Source organism: Peromyscus californicus, unplaced genomic scaffold (genome assembly GCF_007827085.1).
Source record: "Peromyscus californicus insignis strain IS unplaced genomic scaffold, ASM782708v3 Scaffold_22__1_contigs__length_63687245, whole genome shotgun sequence".
Lineage (NCBI taxonomy): Eukaryota > Metazoa > Chordata > Mammalia > Rodentia > Cricetidae > Peromyscus > Peromyscus californicus.
The window spans coordinates 34,401,290-34,425,300 of NW_026294525.1; the positions used below are offsets into that span (position 1 = coordinate 34,401,290).

Here is a 24,011-nt window from a genome sequence, read left to right on the forward strand (position 1 = left end):
CAAAATCCTATGAAAGCCTATGACTAAATCTCTCTGTGAGTTTGAAGTACATCCTAAATCACCACAAAACCATCATCATCCTTTTCTTTGATGTAATTTTTCAGTCACCAAATAGTATCATTACCTGTCCATATGCAGACATCATTATGTACCTTAGGAAGGGCACAGGTAATTAGTTCTTCCCTAGCATTTTGCCAATGATTTGCTCATGATTCTTTCTCTTGCTTATTAGGGTGCCACTATTTTTAAAGCATGAAGCTAACAAATTCTCACCTTCCTACCATTCTTTGAAGACACTTTTACAGAGGGGATTTTATGCAGAACAAATGGAAATGATCTTCATTGAGTTTATTTGGTAAAGAATTTTAATTAAAATTTCAGTGATTTGGGTATCACTTAAAGAAGAATCCAGTTTTCAAGAGGGTATTGCCGGCCCACCCGTGTTCTTACAGTTCAAAGAGGCCAAGCAGGGTTTGTTCTAGATCTTCTAACAAAAAAGAATATTAATCATTCCTCTCAGAATATATATTTCAGAATAAATTACACTTATTATTAGGTTACCAGGAAATGAGATGGAAATAATTTCCAAATGTCTATCACTACTAATACATATAACAGCTCCTTTTCCTTCTGAATAGTACTTCAAAAATTACTATAAATTGCTAAGAAAGGAATTCTTATGTGAATAGAATGGCACTACTCATGCCAATTTTTACTCCTATTAAAGGAGGTTTCATTCAGTCACAAATGGCACTATTTGATTATTGGATTTAATTTCTTTTGGATCAGGTGAAAAAATCACCATCAGTGATTGTTGCTTTGCTAGTTAATAGTGCTCAGCAGGGAGAAAGGAAGATGTGAAACCTATGTTGCCCCTTGTTCAGATGTCTGTCCTATTAGAGGTCTAGCTAACTAGCTTCAGGATGCCTACCGGCCTTCTGTAGTCATAACTTCCCACATGTTTATTTCTTCTTATAGCTTTTGTTATTCATATAGTTTTCATGCTTGAGAAAAACCAATTAATATTATCGTTATCCACATGGAAAACTTGTGCAGACCTTGAAGAAGACCGACTAGGCCACCAAACCACTCACCATAGTTTGGTAACATAGAAGGTATCACCAAGAGGCTCACTTTGGGTGTGAAGGTAGGGAGTATTGTGGGTCTTTCCTTTCAAAGGGGGAAACTAGCCAGAGGAGGCTCTAGATCCAGAATGATTTATGTTCAAAAAAACAAAATCAAGGAGAAGTGTTTGACTCTGACAAACAGGAAGATTTACATTTAGGGACTTCTAGGGAAAGAGCAAATCTGATGATTCTCCTACTGACTCAACAGAGGCCTGCATTTGACAAGTGTTTCCTCATCTGGTCTCTAAGCAAATTGCGTCTCTACATAGGGGAAACTGGTCTGCAGAAAAACAGGCTTTATGTGGTGGTCTGAACTTACAGTGATCTAGAAAGCCAACTTAGACTGTTTTGGTCTTTGTCCCCTGCAAAGGTGTGATCTAATCTGACAATGGATGGTTCAGGACTCAGGGTCACCTTGGATCTGAGGATATTTGCTTTGTATCCCTGTAAGCTGGTCTTGGTTGTGTGATTTCCAGTCAGGAAGTCTGTTCTTTGTTTCCCCTATGATAGAATTTCCCTTCTATGTGGAGTGCTGAGAGTAGTGAAATCAAAATGAATCACAGGAATCCTAAGGTAGGGAATGTACAGACTTTACCCTGGGTGCTGGTACTATGAAATGGATGTGCAGCTTGAGTGGAAAAAAGTCATCCAGTGAAATAGCAGCTATGCAAAGAGTTATCCAGAGTGAGAGATTAAAAGGAGAAAGCACCAGAAAGGAAGGTCCCTATAATAGAGAGTAGTTAGAAAAAAAAAGGGAGCCATCAGACATGCTTTAATGTTCAAAGAAAGGTATAAGATACAGTGAGTTTTTAGGAATTTACAGTGAATGAACCAAAACTTTCAGGAGAAAAGACAGCCAGTGGCATTGAGCAAATTTAGTATCTGAGGCAGGTTATAAATGCCATTGATATCCTAAGAGGATCAAAGAGAACAAGAAGTCAAAGGTCTGCCTGTAATTCATGAATAGAATTACATAGTAGATGCAGCCATCCCTGGTAGGAAACCATATTCAAAATCATAGAGGGTCTTGATTAGCAATGGAAAGTAACTGTGTGTAGTTTGTTTTATCTTTCCTTCCTAAGTGCATTTATAGGCTTAGCTTTAAAGCCTTGTTATCACTGGTTGAATCAGAAACAAAATCACATTTCATTAAAGAGCCCACTTAAATAATACTCCTTGGCTATAGTGTGAGGATACAATGATTATGTGACATGTAGGGTCATAGGATGTTTCAGACCTTGTCTGTAGACTTGAGGCAGAAGTAACTGATCATTCAGTTGATACACTACAAGGGGTGGGTGGTGGTACCAAAGGTAAAGACAGCACCCAAGTGAATTGACAAGGCTCAGTTTGGAAACCCAGTCCATGAGTGTGACCATTTAAAAACCAGGCATACTTAATCTTACAAGGATTTGCAACTAAGGTACTCTATTGTACACTTCTCATATCCATACAGTCTGATTCTGTGAAGAGAAGGACAGTGTTATGCCCAGTATGACAAGATAATTTTACAAAGTCACCTGCTGCTCAGCTCTTACCCACTCACATAAAAACCCATTGGACTTGCTGATTTTTCTTTCTGAGCATACACCAAATACCTGGAATATTCAAGGGGCCCAACTGTTTACAACTAGATCATAACTACAAATTTATTCTTGAAAATACCATATGTTTTGATTTCCAATGGGTGTGTGGCTCAGTGGTAGGACATTTCACTGCATATGAACAACTTATAATAGCTAAATCAAAACACAGCATTTACACATTTCTTTAAAAGAAACCTCTTGGATGTATCACTCTTACCAGACGCATGAAAGTTCTAAAACACAAATATTCTGTTGGGGTGTTCAGTTCTACCAATTACTATATTCTAGTGTAACTTCATTGTAAGGCTCATGAAATTACCACTAAGAAATTGATGTTTCCAAGGTGTTCCTGGCACAACATTATTCACCAGTTAATCACCATAAACACAATTAAACATTGTTGGATATCCGACTGCTCTATGTACTGGATTTGCACTGCATCTTTCATCTGGTAATTAGCCATTCATTTAAAAAACAGTATAAGTTACTCAATTATGCAATCAATGAGCTGAAGTAAATCACTTTAAAATAAATGCATCTAGTTACTTAATTAGGAAATGTCTTAACTGGGCTGGCAAGATAGGTCAGTAAGTAAAGGTGTTTGTTACCAAACCTGATGATCTAATTTTGATTCCCAGGACTAGTCTTGTACCACGTCTCCAGAGAACTGCTGAGGCTAGGGAATGTATGGCATTTGTATGGAGTTTGGCAAGGATGCCCAAAGAGCCTCCTGCTTGAGTCTGTGAAGGTAAAGCCTCAGTTGCAATGGAGACCTCAGGATGTTAGGCATGCCAGAATCATTAGATGTCCACCAAGAGAAGCTACTGGAATGCAAGAGAGCCAAAGAGAAAAGTGGTGTGTGTTGTAGGGTGCAGAGGTGGAGGAGGAGGAGGATAACCCAAGCCTTTTGTAGCTCAGAACATTCCATAATGAGTGCCAGATGCTGGACATAAAGCTTCAGGATTTACTCTTTGCTCTGCTGTGTTTCTGCCTTGCTTCAGTCCGATTGTTCCTGGTTAATTGTCCATTCTTCTCCTTCAGAATGGAAATGCTTTTCCTGCGTTAATATTTATTAGAAGTATGTATTTTTTCTCATTTTATTGGGGCTCACTGCTCAGAGGTAGTCTTGTGTCACAGAAAAGGCTTTACCATAGAGCTAAAATTGCCAAGGAATTTGGGGGGGACTTTTGAATTTGGACTGAAAGCATTTTACACTGAGAAAGCAAAGAGCCTAGTGGAGACAAGGGTCTGAAAAGTGATATATTTGGCCATCAAGTTCCCAATGAGTATAGTTGTGATGACTGACACTGATTTTCAATGTGAAAAGATCTAGAATCACTGAAGAGAAAGCATCTAATTTGTCTGTCGGTGATCATCTAGATTAGGTTCATTGAAGAAGACCCCCTCTAGTGTGGGCAGTACCATTCCATGGGCTGGGAGTCTGAATTGAACCAAGAGGAGAAGCAAGCTGAGCACAAGCATTCACCACTCTGCTTCTTGACTGTAGTCCCAATGTGACCAACTGCTGTCTGCTCCCAGGGTGACCAACTGCCTGCTCTCACTGTCCAGTCTTCTCTGCCATGATGAACCATGTCCCTGGGGAAGTATAAGCCAAATAAACCCTCCCTTCCTTAAGCTGTATTCTTTTGCAGTGATGAGATAAGAAACTACTATAAAGTTCCATTTTGTCCACCCCTCATTATCAACTTTCTGAGTATAACAGTGGACTAGTTCATCTTTGTATACTTCACAGGAAAAAGCACTGAACATTAGAGGTGTAGTTTCATTGTGTACATCTCTGAATAAAGTTGCAACACTGGACTTCATTTCACCATGTGCTTCAAAGACATAGTGAGCACTTGTCAATCACACCACATGGTTTTCGTGTTATAGTTGACTAGGCATCTTCTCAGATAGCATTACCACTTCCTTTTATTTTACATTACCCCATTTTCTCTAATCTATTGTTTTCTAAGGTTTTATTCAATCAATGTAAGATACTTTTCAATGTTCACCTGGAACATGATTGTCATGGCCTTGTTTAGATTTCTTAGATACATATAAGGAGGAACAAGTATATAGTATCACTCACACAGATTCATGGCCACCACTAAAAACTATGAATTGATAAATTAGTAAAAAATTCTTTTTGACCATCCTAGCTACTAAGTATTTTTTTTAATGAAACATTTTATGGAAGTTTAAGTTAAAATGGACAATAGTAAAAGGTATCTTATTAAAATCTATCCTCTCTAAAGTCATCATAGTTTGACTTTACATATCTAAAGTTTCACATTGGCATTTAGGTGTTCCAGGTCAAGGCCAGTGTGGAACAGTCCTTGCCTCCAGCCTGACAGAGTTAAATTCCTAGAATCTACAGGGTGGAAGGAGAGAACTGACTTCTGCATGTTGTCCTCAGGCCACTACACGTACGCTGAGGCACATGCCCACACACAAGTGAAACAAAAAGTAAACATAACATTTAAACACCCCAGTCCTTTAGCATGTTATTTGGTTTAGAGAGGTCTGTCTGTCTGAATTGTTTTCTCATTGGGTAAATTTCAAGCCAGATGTTCCCTACTTTTGTTCCATAATTATAAATGAAGCACTACAACAAAAGTAAGTTGTTGGTTTTGGTTTTGGTTTTTTTTTTTTTTTTTAAAAGATCAAAAGCTATATTGTATTTAATTGAAATAGAGGTTCAATTTCTCCTAACCTTGTTTGTGAATTCAGGTTGCAACCCCACTCATTGGACTTTGTATATTCATGAGTAAGATACTCTCATTATTCCTTTTAGTATGCAAGAATAAGCTTTTCATTTGTGTTGTTTTAGGATATTAAAGCATCAGCAAAATATACCAGATTTCCTAATTCTCAAACAGTAAGTATGGTTTATCATTCTCATGAAATGGTTTTGAAATCTATAGGAAAGAAAGTGCTCCATGGGAGGCCTTGCCTTCTTGTGTGTGTGGGGGTGGGGGTGGGGGGGAGGGTTGGGAGGAGGAACCTGCAGGGGCAGGAGGAGAGAGGAGGGGGATCTTTGACTGGTGTATAAAATGAATGAAAAAAATTTTTTTAATTAAAAAAAAAGTGCTGCTTCTTTCTTCTAACTACCAAAATAGCCATAAGTTCAAGAAGTCAGAGATCATTTATTCAGCGAGTTCATTGGGGAAGATGTTCCCTCTGGGAATAATAGTAGTAACATGTATTAATAGTTCTTAATTCTGAAAATAAGATCTTACAGAATTGGCTTGTTTCCGGGCTTGGTTAATCAGTTCCTTTATTTCAGAGATGTTTTTCTTTAAGTTATCTTCAAGTTCCTTGATAGGCTTGATTTTATCTACTAGCCGATCAGCTTCCTGTTCTAGATTTTTCACTGTGGCACCCGCATCTGCAACTGCACAGAACAAAATTAGCATATTTGGGGGAGGATGTGCATGCACCCCTTCCCCCTCAACACACACAGACATAGGTGTCAGAACAGCAGTGAACTTTACTAATCTATTTCATTGTGTCTATGTGACTAAAGCAAGAGCGTGATGGCTGTCAGTGCATGAGGCCAGCTGTGAATATTTTAGTTGAGATGAGAGCAGGCCAGAGATGTTAGAGAGAGTCTTTGGCTTTGCGATTGAGATGAAAAATGACATTAAAGATAGAAGATATGATAAGCTTAATCAGTGCTGACTTCTTAGCCTCAAAGCTGACCTTTACAGGAATGAATATGAGCTACTTTTAGAATATCACCAGCTCTACCCATAAGAAACCACATTAAAATCCAGGCTCTCAGGCAAAACTGTATTCTTTTTTTCTTTTCTTTTTTTTTTCTCTTTGTCTTTCTTTGCGCATGTTTGAGAAGGAAGCTATGGAGATGCGGCTTGAAGAACATTGCTTTGTTGAATAACACTTAGACTGCAGGCAACTCTGTTCTACCTTAACTAAATCACTCAAACTTCAGTTCAATTTTGTCTTGAAGAATAGTTCATTATACTGCACTGTATATTGGTTGGATTCATATTAAACTGCCCTTTTGGGACGTTATAAACGAAGTTGAATATTGACAACTTCAAAGGGCTCAACCTGAAAAGGGTTGAAGGTTATCTGATCCATAGACCTTTAGTATGTGCTCACATGGTGACGGGATCGGGGGTTGGGTATCTAAGGTGTGGAAAGCTGATTATTCAGCTGTTAGGATGCTGGCAGTCTTCTCCAAACTATATCATCTGTTATCTAACTGAGTTTGTATTATTCAGTTCTCTGTTATTGTGACCCGGAAGAACTCTGCAAGGTCCAAGGCTACCCGTCCTGCTAGACTGTGATGAATCTGCTGCTTGCCTGGTGTTGGGCCACTGAGAACTAGTCTTTAAGATTGAATTCAATATGTTCACATGGACATAAACAATCATTCAGTTTGGTTTTGTCCATGCTGGGTATAGAACCTAGGGCCCAGTGTTTGATAGACAAACACTTGACCACAGAGCTCAGTCCTTAGTCCCGCATATTGGCATCTTTAAACTGTATTTTGAGGTAGGTGATTTGGACTCATGCTCATTAACGTGGTCTGTATTTTTAGTGGAATTTAAAAAGAATGTGAAACTATTGTTAACATTTGTAGGGTTACTGGATCAAGACTCTAATGTTTTTGTTTTTTTTTCTGGAGATGCAGGTTACCTAGATCAAAGCCCTGTCCAATCGGTAGCATGCCACAGATACCCTCTTGGTTTTCTGTACTTGTCCAGTGTTCTCTTCCTTCTAACCCGCCAGTGTTATTTTATAGTCTACAAATTATTCTAGAATTAAGGACAATGGAGTTTTACAGCTAGATTCACAACAAAGAGAAAGAAGAGTTAAGCTAAGGCTACTAAGGCTAAGATAAATATTTGACCCATTTCTCTTAAATCTCCCTGAAGCCTTTCCAAATGCTTCAAAATGGGCTGGAGGTTCCCCCTCCTGCCTTTACCTCTATTCTCCAAAGCTGTTTAAGCCATGTGGAAATTATCCTCCTGCGGTTCTGAGAGCTGAGTCATCTATGATCCAAGTCTAAGGCTTCTTGTATACTCGTGTTTGAACATGTTCTAATTTTTTCCCCTAATTGTCTGAGTAAGTAGATTTTAAAATAGCTACTCCAGTTAGATTTTGATAAATGGATGTTGTTCTGGAAGATTATCATCTGTATGTTGTAGGCTCTAAAATTTACCAGCATGGCACTTTCCCAAGTACTCTCTTCTCTGTTCTATTTTCTCCTTTTCTAGTTTGATTGCCTTTAGGAATCACCTGGTTGTCCTTTATTTCTTAGGATTCAGCCTACTAATTTTCTATTTTATTGTTTTCTATATTCTAATTTATTAATTGGTTAGCTGTTTCTTGTCAGTTTTATTTTTCTAACACACTGAGCAAAGGCTTAAGACTTTTCTTCAATGCTTGACAATAATGTAATTCTTCTATATTATTTTCCACAGAGGCCAGCCTCGATCATGTACTTCAAATTTTGATATATTTGATGTTATTATCCTTTTCCCTACTTATCTGTAGTGCTGTGATGTTTGGCTCAAACTCTGAAATGTTTAGGAGACAATATTTTTATAGTTAAATGTCTTGCTCATTTGTTTAGAACCAGTTTTATTTCAAGAAGAATTGTTTAGAAGAAATTTAATTATGAGGATAATTACGTAAATGAAAGGAGGGAAAATGAGCTTTGGGGGAGTGGCAGTAACATAGTCTATCTTAGCTAATTTAACTCATGTGCAGGGAAGTCATTCACACCCAATGGCTGAATTTGTGCTATCAGAGATGTGGTAATTTATCTCAATCTGTTACAAAAGGCAGTTTTACACTTTTATGTGGAAAAGATTCAAATATTTCATTAGATTTCCATAGCACTATTAAGACATTTTATACCAAATAAATCCATATATTAGTCTCACTGGATGAATACTCTTTTTAAATATCTGTTATTAATTAGTGATAGTGTAAAGAACAGCTATGCAATGCCTAAAGCAGTTTCAATATATGATCACATGCAAAACCGAAGCTTTTTGCAATAGAAAAGCATAAAAGTTTCTAGAAAGCATATGAATAAACATATACATACTGATTTCTGCAGGTAATTTCATATGGAAGTAAAAAAAAGAAATTAGAAAATTCATGAGAAAATATTTTCTACAGGTATTATAAAGTACCACAAAAGTGGCACTTTTTAACAGATATTCTTTACAAATACACTTTATTTTAATTCAAGTAAGTTTTATCAGGTAAAAGCACGCAAAAACACAATCAAAATATATTGCATGAAGACAATTCAATTTTTAAAAAGAGGGGGAAGTGCCCTTTAGTAAGCTATTCACAAGAAAGGAAATGTTATTAAGATAAAAAGAAAATATTTAATTAATATTTACCAATAAATATTTCTTTTAGTGGAAGATATAGTTAAACAACAGTATTATGAAAAGTATATCATCAGCTGAGCGTCAATCTAAACTAGAACAAAATGATATCTTGAATTATGTGCTAAGTGAAATAAAATAGCAAATTTTCTTTTAAATCTATTTTCTCCTGATTTGGAGGAGTGTTGTGATGTTTCAGAAGAAGTAACTCAGGGGAGGCTGCTGAAACACATGGGATTATTTCTGAGTCTACATAAAAAAAAGTACAATTTGTGTTTATTCCCTATCTTCCTTGAGGAAATGGTAAGGAGTGGGTCTTTCCTCATCCCAGATTTGAAGCACATCATTTTTGTGTTGATTTTTCCCCTTGCCCAGGAAGCTGTCATGAACCCCCCCCCCCCCAGTATCACCATCATAACGAGGTCTTCCGTCACAGCATCGTTAGCATTTGGGTTGACATGAAGACACTCAGATGTGCCTCTACTCTATAGTCACTACCATCTGATAACACCACTTCTGTCATCACATTCTATAAATGATCTTACACCTCATAAAAATACTGCTAGATAGTCTAGTTTTTTAAAAGCAAAAAGTAAAAAAACAAAAAAACAACACCAAAAAACCCCCAAAACAAAACAAACAAAAATAACCTTCTCCCTTAGAGAAATCATATACTAAGATACTATCTTATCATGTGATAAAAAGGAAAATTAAGAAGTACCAATGTTTATTGACTAAATTTAACAAAAAATATAAATCATTACAGTAAATTCTTTCAGATTTCTCAGTAAATTCTGATCAAACCAATGAATTTGATGCACTATATAAAAGATGTGAAGGTACAGTTGTTACAAAGTAGATAAACACTTTATTTCCTGGAAATATTAATTGGCTGAACTCTAAATAATAAATGCAGAGAAATTTCAAATGTTGATGCATTTGAAGGTGACAGCTTTCTCTAACAGGACAGCTAATGAATATGCCCCTTCAACTCTACTACTCTACTCCAATGCTATTCCCATCTGTATAACTATTTTCAATTACACTAACGGATTAAACAGTTGTGACATCCACATACCAAATAGCATGCAAACTCTCAGAATTCCTAGCCTCCTCTTGATTGGATAAAATTAAATGGAAAAGGTATCCAGGCAGAGTTGAGAGATTTGGGGGCTGGAATGGCATGACCTGTAATTCTCACACCCACACCAGGAAGGGGAGGGCACCAAGTTTTAAGGCTTCATCTTGCTTTACTACTCATGAGTCTAGGCCACACTAGTGTGATGAAATAAATGGCATTATCACAGTGAGGAAGGAAATCTTACTGTTTCTGGCAGGGTCTTTCACGACGGCATTCGTTTTGGCCACGCTGTCTGCTAGTTTATCGTAGTTTTGCTTCAGGCCATCAAGGTTCTGATGCAGATCTTTGACCTGGGCCAGGACTGCTTTGGCTGTGTCGTTGGCTTGTCTGGCTTTGTCTTTGACAGCTTGCAGTTTAGCAGCCGTGTCTGTTGGCACAAATGGGCACGAGAAAGAAAACAAAGAAAAGACGTTGCAGGTTTCATCCATGCTTGGCAGAGAGAGGCTGTGGCTGGCTGACCTCAGGGACACATTTACACAGGGGTAAAGGCTGAACTGTGTTTCAATCAGCTGTAGCAAATGAAGCAAATTTTTTAGCTAAATTAAATTTTCTCAGGGACCTTTGTGATGAGTACGTGATTAGCTTTTAAAAGAGCAAAGTGATTTGTAGTTTAAGTGTATATTGTGATTTGCTGCTGAGCATATTAAAGGAAGGAATCCATCCACACAGTTCTTATAGCTTCATCAAAACTAGAGTTAAGAATTAACCTGTATATCCACAGAAGCAAAATGAATGTCTTTTAAGTTTTGGATAAGCTTCTTGGGAATGTTAGAACCTATGCTTGTATGTTTCTATTTGTTTTCTGTATTGGCACTTTGGTAGGTTCTAAGTAGTCAAGACATTCATGAAAATAATAAAAGTAAAATGCATTTGAATTTTAATCTTTCCTATGTTATATACATGTATGTTATTTCTGGATCATGATTTGAATGTAAAACATAGTTCAGGTGGTTTGAATATAAAATAACTTTTCTTTTTTTTTTTTGGTTTTTCGAAACAGGGTTTCTCTGTGTAGCTTTGCGCCTTTCCTGGAACTCACTTGGTAGCCCAGGCTGGCCTCAAATTCATGGAGATCCGCCTGTCTCTGCCTCCCGAGTGCTGGGATTAAAGGCGTGTGCCACCACCGCCCGGCTAAAATAACTTTTGAAGGTTTCTGTGTTGAAGGACTTGTCGCCAGAGGTGGGACTTTGGGAAGTGTTTAAAACATGAGGTCTCCGCCTTCCATCTATGGATGACTCCACTGCCAGATTCAAAATTTGGTGGACTATTAGGGGTGGTGGTAACTGTGAAAGAGCACGGTGGGGGGCAGGCCTGAGGAAGTGCGTCATTGGAGGTATGTTTTTGAAGGGCTTACATGGTTCCCAGCCTTCCTTCCTCTGCTTTTTGGCCACTGTGAGTTAAGTATCTTCTCCTTTCCCACACAGTCCCACCTCTGTGTTACCAGGTCTCACCATGTGCCCATATTGGAGGAGTCAGCTGACCATACACTGATACTGTAAGTTACAGTAAATCTCTTTCTTTAAGCTGTTTTTATCTTTTTTCTTTTTTAAATTGCAGAGATACAAAGTGACTAAAACAATTGTACAAATAGATCCAAGCTTGTGTGTCTATATTGGTGGGTAAGGCTGTGAAGATAAAATGCAAGGTTCACATCTCATAAGCATCACTTTAAACAACGGCCTTTAGCATTCCGTTTCTCAGTTTCTTACTTGCAAAGTGAAAATAACAATTCTTTCCACCTTGGAGAATTAGTATGAGAGATTACATATGCTCACCAAATCATATTGATTAGTAAGTACTTATAATTCACTGTAGCCTGCTAGGAAAATATAAAAATAAGATCACTAAGAAAATTTGCAGTGTTCAGAATTAATAATCAAACACTCAATTTTAAATAGTTTTAATAGGTTGGATGATATTACAGAAATGGGTTGACACTACTGTTTTTGAAATCGGGAATAGCTAAGGTCACTTTAGTCAAGCAGGACATATGAAATGTTGACAGGCTCTTGTCTGTTGTGTAGATACTCTAATAAATTGTGAATTGTGGGAGTACACCAATGTCATACAGAACAGTGCATGTATGTTTTTACTCTTTCCCACTAATACAAGAGTTCTTAGGCTGAAACAGGGATGACAAGGTAATAATATGGTCTCTTCCTTGCTATAACATGTTCCTATGCATGCCAACTAAAGGCAACAAAGGAGAGCACTGCCATATTGTTAAGTGTGGTTCTGATTCTCAAAGGAATAATTCATAATTAAGAAAACCTGCCGCCACTGTTTTACGATAGTAGAAACGCAATGTTAGGAAAACAGTAAAAGCTACCAAGATCCTTCTGTATTTCAGTTCCCATGATGCAGAGGGCAGGACCATGATGCTTACCATTCGGAATGATTGACAGCTTGCCCAAAGTGCCATTCAAAGCTCTCAGGAGATCACCATTTCTAACATCAGCAGCTTCTAATCTGGTTTTCAGGCCATTTAGGTCGTTGTGATTTTCTGTGAACATAACCCCCCCCCCAAAGACAAAATGACTTATTTATTCTTGGATATGCAATTTCAATTAACTTTGACACACACTTAACAAACAGCAAGAAGAAAAGTTTGATTCATTTATTATCGTCTATCCTTCCACATATCTCTGCATTAAAAATGTTTATCACGACCACTCGGTACTTGAGAATGTTTACCCATACCATTTTTCTCTTGGTATCTGGTCTCCATGACTTAATTTGATGGTTTCCTATGGGCTAGAAACCTCCAAAATTCAGCCTTCAAGTGTATTTTAATGATATTCTCTTGACCTCCCTCTACTGATTTTTACATATTCAAATTTTATTATCAAAAATGGATCATTGGGTTAGCTTTTCAAAATCTTTTATATAATCATAGAAAAGAATATCTTATTTCAGTAAACATCACTGAGTATTATTTGGAACAGAAAGAAAAATTAAAGCAAAGAAAAAGCAATACAACCCAGATAAACCCATCATTTTTCATAGAGAAAGCAATATTTTTACAAATTCCCTCAAAAAGACTTCAATAAAGTCTTTTGTCTTGCTACATTAGCTTATGTTATCTTACATTCAAAACCAGTACTTTCAAGTGATGATTTAATATTAAATGTGTACATATTGGCTTCTTTATCTTGTTATTTATATTATCTTTTTTTTAACTTTAGGTTAGTTTTTATTGTAATAAGAACTATATGGCTTAGATTTTAACAATGTCAAGAACTTCGAAATCACTTGGGGGGAAAAACAAAGATTGATTCAAGGATATAAAAACGATTGGCTTAGGAATCTTACTGGAGACAAATATACAATAAGCATATGTGGTGGATTGAGTGAGAACTGCCTCCCTCAGGCCAATAGGGTCAGGTATTTGAAAACTTGGTACCTTCTGGTACTGTTTAGGGAAGTTATGAACCATATGAGGAGCATCCATGCCTTGCTGGAAGAAGCTTGACACTGGAGGAAGGCTTTGCGAGTTTTTAGCCTTGCCTAACTTCCAAGTCATTCTCTCTACTTCCTGTGTGTGGATAGGAATGTGTTTCTCAGTCACCTGTTCCTGTCACCATGTCTGCTTCTTGCTTCTATGTCTCCTCTGCCATTGTGGATACCCCCCTGCCCCTGGAACTATAAGGCAAAATAAACTCTGTATTCTGTAAGTTGCTTTAGGTCACAGTGCTTTATCACAGCAACAGAAAAAGTCACTAATGCAATATCTGAAGTTTGAAGGAGCTAGTCACCAGCCCTCTTTTCTTGCATCATTTATAAATGACCAGTTGAACTGGAAAAACATAAAGTTTACTTCACACAATAACATTTGCCACATTTGGAAAGAAAAGTGTGTATTTATGCAAGTATGTGTACCTATTTGTGCATGTACAAACCCCTGCAGAAGCCAGGTGTCAATATTGTGTGTCCCAATGAACCTTGAGCCTGCCATTTTGGTTTGACTAGTTGTCCAGTAAGTCTGGGAAATCCTCTTATCACTACCATCTCACCCCAGTTCTAGGGTTACAGATGTGCTGCTGCTACACCCCGAGGGCTTTACTTGGATATTAGGGACCCAAACTCAGTTCTTTATCCTTATCTCTTATTCACTGAGCCATGTCTTCAGCCTTTGTGAATATATTTTTGGTAGTTTACTATACCATAATTTTCATTTCCTTGGGAGATGTGCACTAATTGTTTAAGATAGCTTAATGGAATACAAAACGCAGATAAAATGTAGACTCTCTAAGTAAGGAGGTACATTGAAAAAGGACAAGTAAGCTGGGCGGTGGTGGTGCATGCCTTTAATCCCAGCACTCGGGAGGCAGAGACAGGCGGATCTCTGTGAGTTCGAGGCCAGCCTGGGCTACCAAGTGAGTTCCAGGAGAGGCGCAAAGCTACACGGAGAAACCCTGTCTCGAAAAACCAAAAAAAAAAAAAAAAGAAAAAAAGAAAAAGAAAAAGGACAAGTAAGAGAGGGGTCTTTAGTCTTTTTGAAAGGATCGGCTAGCATTTAGTAATAGTTATGGGTAGCTATCAGTGAGTTTGGAATACATACCACATGCAATGCCTATTAGTTCTAGCAAATCACTTCCTTCTTCCTCACAGCATGATTTCAGGAGCAGGGATTGATGGAACTAGTCCAGCCAGTAGTAATGGTCTTCCCATCTCCACTTACATACTCAGCCTTTCCTCACGCTTCTCCATCTCCATTTCATTTTTCCTTTGTTGTTACAGTTACAGAAATGAGAGGAGAGCCACATAAACACAGTCTATGTGCAAAAACGATAGACTAATATGCCAAGTCTTCCATGTAGTTGAAGATAATAGACAAAATACAGGAAAGGTAGATTGCAATAAATTAAAAAGAAAGAATCAGTTGTAAAATCAAAATACTCAAAATTATCATGATAAAAGAACCTTAAGCAAAAGAATCAAACATATTTTTCATCTATCAGATTAGCAAAAGTCAAAAGTCTAATAACATCCTTTGGAATAAAGCACTTTCAGCACTGTGGAAGTTAGACAATAGAGATAAAATTTCCAGGTCAATATCAACTTGATTTCTATGGGTTACATGAATAAAGGACAGGGTATCTTTATCAGTAGCCTCAAAGCCTTGGAGGGTGATCAAGAGTAGTAGCAATAGGCTGTAATGTTTGGGAGTCTATGGAACCTCCCTTGCTAACAACTCCAAAAGAGAAATACACTCTTGAAAATCAGATTTTAATTTGTTAGCCTCTGGATCTAGTAGGGGCAATCGTCACTCTATTATTAGGTAACTACGTTTATATATATTTATTTATATATGAAATTAAACAGAGTCATACACCTAATAATATATATGAAATTAAGTGGAGTTACCTAATAACTCATATATATATATATGTGTGTGTATATAAATATGAGCATATGTGTGTATATATGTATATGTGTGTGATATGAAGCCTCTATAAGAACAGGTTTCCATATGACTTTTTCAAAGGTCTTTAGTGTTAGTTATTTTTCCATGTATTCCCTCTCCTGAGCTACCTTCTCCACCCCACATAACCCTTCTTGTTTCATTAGTCCTGTTTACCTATTTACACCACTATATTCTATCTTTCCTCCCTTGAATGCCAAGCCACGGCTCCCTACTAATTTTCTGACCTCGATGCATATTTCAAATAAAACACACATATCTAAAGTTTCAAAGTAGTCGTCAATCTTGATCATATGTGAACACCATGAGCTACAGTAACAAGTGCCCTGGCAAAACAACCCACCAGGGCAATAGTGGCCACAAATGTCACGGTAGTAACTATCTACTATCTGCTTAGATTTAAGGCCTACTGTGCTCTATAAGATGAAGCTCAAACCTGGTACTACTATTGAAACCAAGAAGTTTTGTCTAGATAGATCATAGGCCTTAAGAGAGAGAACCTACTATTATTATTCCACTAAATAGGTAGAGTATTAAATGGGCTAATAGTGACTTAATTGTTATACCCACAGATTATTGTGTCTCTTAACCCTCATCAAAAGCCTCTCAAGCTTCTTTTTGTAAGGGATGCTAATTAAAACAGAGACCCTTAACTTGTCAAGGTACAGAGAATAAGAGACTGCAGAATACAGGGGCATCTATATCACACCCCTCCTCCCAAGGCCGAAGGGTCAATGAGGAAGAAGGAGTAAAAAAGGGTGGCAAGAGCTAAAGGTGGTGGAGGGATGACTACAAGGAGACAGAGCTTCTTACACACGACAAAGAAGTTGTACACTCGAGCTCACAGTGGTTGTGATAGCACGCACCAGACCTGCTCAAGCTCAAGCCAGATAAAATCCCAACATGGAAAGGAGCTATTGGCAACTTAGGAAGATGGAAAGATGATTTTCTTTCAGGGTGTGGCTCCTGATAGGGCAACCATGCTCCATTGAACGGCCACACATCCAAGAGTGTATGGCCAGCACAAACTGGATTTGATGGTTTTTTAAAATATGAGGACACAAATTTGGGTAGATTAAGAAATGGGTTATGGGTCTGAGAGCAGTTTGGGGAGGGGGTGAATATGATCAAAATATATTGTATGAAATTTTCAAGAAACTAATAAAATCAAAAGGAAAGTCTGATAATATCAAGTGTTCACAAGAGTGTTGGAAGTAAAAAGTGATTAACAACGCTGCTTTTCTAAGAGCATTTAAATAAATTTATCAGAATTTTTAAATGGAAATGGATTTGGTTTGTCAATTCTTTATCAGCACTCGGGATTGAATTAGTGCCTTACATATATATGCTAAGCACATCTTCTATCACTGAGCATCATCCCAGCCCTAGGACCAGAAGTTCTACTGAGAAACTGACCTTATTATTATGTGTGTGGCACAACCCTGAAACCTTAGCACTGCAGAGGCTGAGGTCAGAAAATTGTATGTAAGTGGATATAAAATATACAGAACAAAAAACTGAAATGTGTATCATCCGCAATACACATTAGATCTTTGTCATAGAAAAAAAGAAGAAAATGTTAAGTAATTCAGTTGAGTATTTTTTTTTTACATCAATATGGCATGTTCATACAATAGTATAGATGATGCAGCCTTTAAAAAAGAATTATATGAGTATGTGTGGGTGTATAATGACCCTTAAAACTTTCCAATGAATAAGAAAGATACACTGTGGTGGTCTGGATAAGAATGGCTCCCATAGGCTCCCCTACTTGAATGCTTGTTCTTCTTCTGGTGGAAATGTTTGAGAAGGATTGAGAGGGGTTGCCTTGTTGGAGGATGTGCGTCACTGGGGGTAAGCTTTGAGATTTCAAAAGCCCACACCATTCCCAATGTCTCCCAGTCTCTGCTATGGCTGTGTCTCATGGTGTGAGCTCCCAGCTACTGCTCCAGCACTATGATTGCCTGCTTGGCGACATGACTGTCCATTCTGATGGTCATGGACTCTACCCCTCTGTAACTAAAGGGGCAAACAAACTATTTCTTTTATATGTTGCCTTGGTGTCTTATCACAGCAACAGAAACATGACTAAGGCATACAGATGATGATGTATATGCAATAATTTGGCAGGACAGAGGTTGGGAACTAGGTAGGAAAGAATATACGAGAAAATGTTGGTTGCACTTACAATAGGAACTAGGAATCAATGGAACAGCAATTGTCAGTTTCCAAAACAGGAAATTAAAACTTCTTAGTATATATCTAGCTGTACTAGTTTAATTTTTCTCTGTGTGTATACTGCTGTTCTTTGATTTTTAAAAAAGTATATTTAAGTGTAGGAAAAGTGTCATCTTGGTAGCACTTGCCAACAGGAGGACTGTTCTTTTCATCATTCCCTGTACCCAGAGTGATGAGGTCAGAGGAGAATATGCTCCTCAGAAAGATTGCTTTAACTGGACTGTGCCTGCCCTCTCATGCCTGTGCACAGGGCTGTTGTAGGACCTGTGACAACAGCAAACAGCTGAAGAATCATCACCCTGTCCTCCATTGACCTTCTTCTGGAAAGAAGGTAAAAGGAAGGAAGACTGAGAATTCTGAGCTTGCAGTGCTCTGGACATGAACAAGTACTGGATACACTAATGATCCACTCCAATGCACATAAAGGCTTTTTATACGCAGCTCAATTAAACCGCTGCCATAATCCACAGGCAGCCATGACCATAGTGCAGATTATGATAATATAATCACATCGTCTTGTTTAAGGTGTTTCGCTTTATGATCCAAGACAAAGACTCAATCTTACAGAAAACAAAGCATAAACCAGCCCAGCAAAGCACATCTCTAAAACATCAATATGCTCATTTACTGCAGTAATATATTACTATTTTCAATTTTGTTCTCTCAAATATACTTTCCAAGTAATTGAATTTTCTTCTCTGTCAATCACAGCTCATCTTTCCTTGAACAGTTCTGCTGTTTTCACTGCTGGCACTAAAATAAAGTTATTGAATGGTTACCAAAGCCTTCTTTGTGAAATAGGTCTAGTCTGGTGAGGAGGGCACCGTCTGTGCGGATTCCCTGGGATTAAGGGGCTGCATTGTCACTGAGAACCCAGAGGTCTTCATCTGTTAAGGAACTAGAACTGCAAACATTTCTTACTTTCCTGACTGAATTTGATTTTTCTACACAACAAATATTCAAATTCTCTAGCAAGCAAGATATTCATGTATAGTTTATTTTTTAAAAAGCCATTAATTTAAAGCGTATTGTTGGGTTTACACCATTTTCTGCATGCTTAGCAACAAATGGATGAAAAATTCTGTAAGAGTAACTGAAGAAGATTTTCAATGATACTCTTAAAATTCTATTTTAAAACTATTATCCTCATCCTTTGCTTTTTATACTGGAAAATAAAAATATATATAAAATCCAAAATTAATGCCTATACTCTGACTTCGGAACTTGATGTTTGAGCTGTTTGACTCTGGGTTCTTAATTATTCATTCTGACAATGCTCACTTATGGCTTTGTAGTTTATGGAACATCGTGAAGCAAGGTGAACATTTTGTAGCTTTGGCAATAGAAGAATCGGGTAAGCAGCAGTTGAGCACAATGAATTACAGATTCTGAGATGGAAGTCACAAGCACAGCAAGAAAGAGAAAGGCCAGTGTTGTTGGTTGCTTTTACTCTTTTGGCTCTTTGGGGGCCTGGCACCCAGCTCCCAAATAAATACATGGAGGCTTATTATTTCTTATAAATGCCCAGCCTCAGCTTCACTTATTTCTGGTCAGTTTTCTTAACTTAAATTATCCTGTCTATCTTTTGCCTCTGGGCTTTTATCTTTCTCTTTCCTATATACCTTTCTTTATTTCTTACTCCATGGCTTACTGTGTAGTTGGGTCGCTGGTCACTAGGAGTCCTCCTGTCCTCCTTTTCTTGCTCCTTGATCTTTTCTTCCCAGATTTCTCCTCATATTTAGTCTCTCTGCCTGCCAGCCCTGCCCATCCTTTCTCCTGCCTCGCTATCAGCCATTCATCTCTTTATCAGACCATCAGGTGCTTTAGACACACAAAGTAACACAGCTTCACAGAGTTAAACAAAGCAATATAAAAGAATGCAACACATCTTTGCATCATTAAGCAAATATTCTACAGCATAAACGAATGTAACACATCTTAAAATAATATTCCACAACAGGTGGTTATGGCTATGTTGGCTTGAAAGGGAAGCTATGTGAGACCTAGCGGAACCACAGCTTTGGCATGCCAAAGAATGCCTGTGGTCCAGCTTGAATTATAACATGGTGGAGGAAACAGAATCATTGATGGTAGAAAGAAACCCTTATGTAAGTCGTTTAACTTTTGGAGTACAACAGGAAGACACTAGCTGGATGGTATGGGCCTGCCTTTTTCTGACCACGGAAAAACAATAGCTGCATCTTTCTCTGTCTTCTTTCTGAAGGCTGCATCTAACATGCCTCAAGGTCTTTCTTTCTCTCCCCTTCTTTCTCTCTCTCTCTTTCTCTGTCTCATCATGTTAATGTAGAAGACTATGTTCCATGCATGAACTAGATAAAGATGGAGCTCATGAGGTGAGGAGGAGCTGAAGCAACCCACAGGCAGAGAATGAGGACATGCCAATGCAACTGTCTTCATTGCAAGCCCAGTGATTCATACTCACATCAGACAGTCCTAGCCAAAAGGAGGCTCCTGGGGCAGGGTAGGAAACAACTTCTATATCAGTGCTTTCGCAGGTTTCCCATGTTCCTGAGACAGTGCCGGTGGGTCCTCTATACCTGATCTCGAGCTCAAGATAGTTTAGGTCCTCTGAATTTCCTTCTGCTGTTCTCTGAGGTAGGATGCGTGGAGAATTACAGGGACGTATCTGACATGAATTATTAAGGAGCGAGGTCAGCTTGTTGCTTGGGCCAAGATTGAGGGAAACACCTCCATGTAAAAACAGATTGTCTCTTCACTTGCTTGATTGACTACGTGTAGTAGCGAATAACAACCGAAGCAGGGGGAAATTCTGACTCAGGGTTCTTTGCTTTTATTTATTTCAATAATTAAGTGATTTTGGCAAAGCAATGAACAAGGTTTCAAAATTAAATAATACCAAAAGACTTTGAGTAAGTGTAGTAACCTAGTGTCTCAGGCCTTTTAAAGTTCACCTCTCCCTAAAGTCATTTGCTTCAAAGTCTTTGTGGCTGTTCCTGCTAGAATGTACTTTTTAACATACTTGAATATGCTTATAAAACTCTTCATTGAGGCTGCCCACATATGAACTCATTTCTACATGTCATCGTTCTTTTGTAAGGTCTTGCTTCCTTATATGTCATGCATATACCTTCTTTTAGCATAGCCAATTCTTTAGTTAAACCAATGCAAGTATTTTACAGTTCTTGGTCATTGGTTTTGTTTATTAATTTTTTATTTGTATTGTTTGATTCGCTGTGTTGGAAGTTGAACACAGAATCTCATGCACTAGGCAACACCTTATCACACAGGAGAGAGGGCTATAAAACATGATCATTAATAAGGTCAAGTTCAAAATTGAAATGTTGGCCAGAGAAGCTAGCACAAACCCCCCTTGATAGCCTGATCTTCCTTTAAAGATCTAAGGCAACCTGCAAAGATTTAGCTTATGTTAACTGAAGTAATGAATCTGTTTTTCATCAATCTTTTAGAACTTTCTTTCCTTATCTATGTAGAAGATAATGTTAAGAAGGGTATATTAGCCACATTGATCTTAGCAGAAGAAGTTGTTTTTCCAGAATCAATCCTGACCAAGTCCATATATATATATATATATATATATATATATATATATATATATATATATATATATCACTGAATTAGATATATTAATCTGTAACTTACATTCTATGTATAAGACATGCATACATCACATGAGTATATGGTTGTCTACAGTATGCAGTTATTATAATTCCTCAGATATATGGGACCTTTAAGATGTATATTTGCTGTGTTGTCAATCAATTGTCATGATAAATCAGAGAGAAGGCTGAGATCAGATCTTCTGCATGGTAGACCACCCCTGTGCCACAATGCTTCCTCAACCAAGTACAGAATATCAAATGAGTCACACAACAATCTTAGTTTAGTTTGTGAGTTGTTCATTTTCCCCCCATGATTAAAAATATGTCTTTTAAATATGAGGTGTTTATTGCAGGTTCTTATGCCAATTTGATCTCATATATATATATATATATATATAATGTAAAATGAACATATATATATATATGTATATATATGTTCATTTTACATTATTTACAAAGCACTCATTGATGAATCAGAAAGCATCCAAATTAGGACTTCTAGAAATGGGTACAGTGATCGAGAGGCCCCAAATAGCTGTTGGCTACAACTGCTGTGTTCTTCCTCCCTCTAGAGGATCACAGCAGACCCCTTCTGACAGGAGAGAAGAGGTATGTGTCTAAAGATGGGTTCTCTAAATGTTTAAGATGTGGAGGTACAGGTAGTTCTTTCTGCATCTAGATTAATAAAACTGAATGGCAAGATTTTGATCCATATTGTATTCCTGATTGAAAGCCTGTAGATTTGTTTTGTGTCAGTCAGCAAGGAAACGGAATTTGAAAGCTTTAAGTAGGACAAGTTTCTCTGATTTCACTCAAGCCCCACCATCCCTTGAGTTATCAGGAAGTTGAAGGTGGTGTGTTTATCTCTACTATGTCTAAACTGATTGGTAAATTCTGTTGCACCTCCTGGAATCCTAGATTCTGGTTTTGAATATGAGACCAAAACCAGTAATTTCCAGGTAGGACACCCACTTGTATTGTGCAGGCCCCTGTCTCTGGCTAAGATGGCACTAATGAACTTCGTGAAGGTTTTCTGACAAAATGAGGCGGAGGCTTGTCAGCCAAGTCTCACTCTCAAGGAACATCATTCCCATCGCCACTGCCTCCATGTTGCTACTATTTTGTTGTTTTTTCCCCTAACATGACTCCATCTCAGTCCTATTCTCTTGATTTTCACTGTTCACATCCAAAGCAGTGAACAAAAGTCTGTACAAGGAATTAGCAACATTAATGGGAAAAGATGAGACAGAATGGTGGCCAGAGGACACAGACTCAATCCCATCTACATATTGCCATATCTCTGTCAATGGAACAGGTTTTGTTAGCCTTTCATACATGCACATATGGAAAAACTGATGCAGGCAAATGGTAGTATGTGAACTCAAAAAGGAGATAACTTTAATATTATAAGAATCATTTAATCAAATTAGACTCCTATGTCATATTTAACAGGGCTACGGTATTCCTATCCATTAACAAGGGCATGAATATATAATGAAATAAAATAAAATCTTTTTCTAATATAAAATAGTAACAGAATCTCAAAAGGTAAGTATTGCAAATGTACCACCTCTATTGTCTCAACATTTTTCTGATACACTTGTTTGGACTACATGCCTGAGAACTTGAAGCACCATAGTAGTACAGAAAGAAGGTATAAATAAACTGGAGTGATACATGTTAATGTGGGAACACAGTTTTGCCCTGTTCTATATATTGCACAGTACTGTAGATCTAGGAATTCTCAGATTTATTATTAATATATTTATTATTCTTGAACTTAGAATAATTCTTTTATTTCATGTCACCAATTTCTAGTATGTAGAACAATCACTTATTTTCATAAGTAATTAAATTCACTTACCTTAAAAGTCAAAAATTAGAGGCAAACCAGGAAGTGAATAAAACTGAAAAGTGACTCCAATGAGGTGAGGTACATAACATCTTAGCATTCACACGGTTTTTGCACCATCAACTACTTCATTCTTTGCCCTGTACATATTCAATGAGAACCCCAACTGACTCTTTTAATGACAAAACTCCTTGTTCCTCTGTAAAGTGGCATTAATTCATCTTCTGACCCTTTCAGTCATCGGTTTGTCCTGCAGCTCAAATCTATCAACAAAATGATTTTTATCTCCACACAGACATTCAACTAGTGCACTGCAGACTGCCTTCAAGGCTCAAACGTGTGCAAGGGCAAACTCACTTTTAACAGATGTATATTCAAAAATTAAAAAGCAAAACAAATTGCTCCTGGCAAGTTCAGACTCCCTCAAGGCAAGGACAGCATAAAAATGGCAGGGAGCAGCAATAAGTCATTTGTGACCAGAGTACAGGAACAAACCGAGCTGGACTGACTTGAACAAGCAACAAATTAGAAATATGGAGGGCATGCTGGCCCCACCATTTTTATTCCTTCTAACTCCAGGCGCCACAGAGAGAGAAATGACTAAATCTCTATTTTAATAGCTGCTGTCAGGAGTTTTGCTCTGCAGGGCCCATTTCAGCA

General features: G+C 37.7%; 1 protein-coding gene across 1 annotated transcript in view; it reads right to left on the reverse strand.

Moving 5' to 3' along the window:
- The window catches only part of Lama2 (laminin subunit alpha 2), a 571,484-nt gene that overhangs the window by 61,500 nt on the left and 485,973 nt on the right, over window positions 1-24,011 (reverse strand). The window contains exons 42-44 of the mRNA XM_052751249.1: window positions 12,621-12,737; window positions 10,419-10,601; window positions 5,956-6,110 (exon numbers count right to left, since the gene is read on the reverse strand). Of these exons, the coding sequence (XP_052607209.1) occupies window positions 5,956-6,110; window positions 10,419-10,601; window positions 12,621-12,737 (455 nt within the window). The remainder of the gene's footprint in view (window positions 1-5,955; window positions 6,111-10,418; window positions 10,602-12,620; window positions 12,738-24,011) is intronic.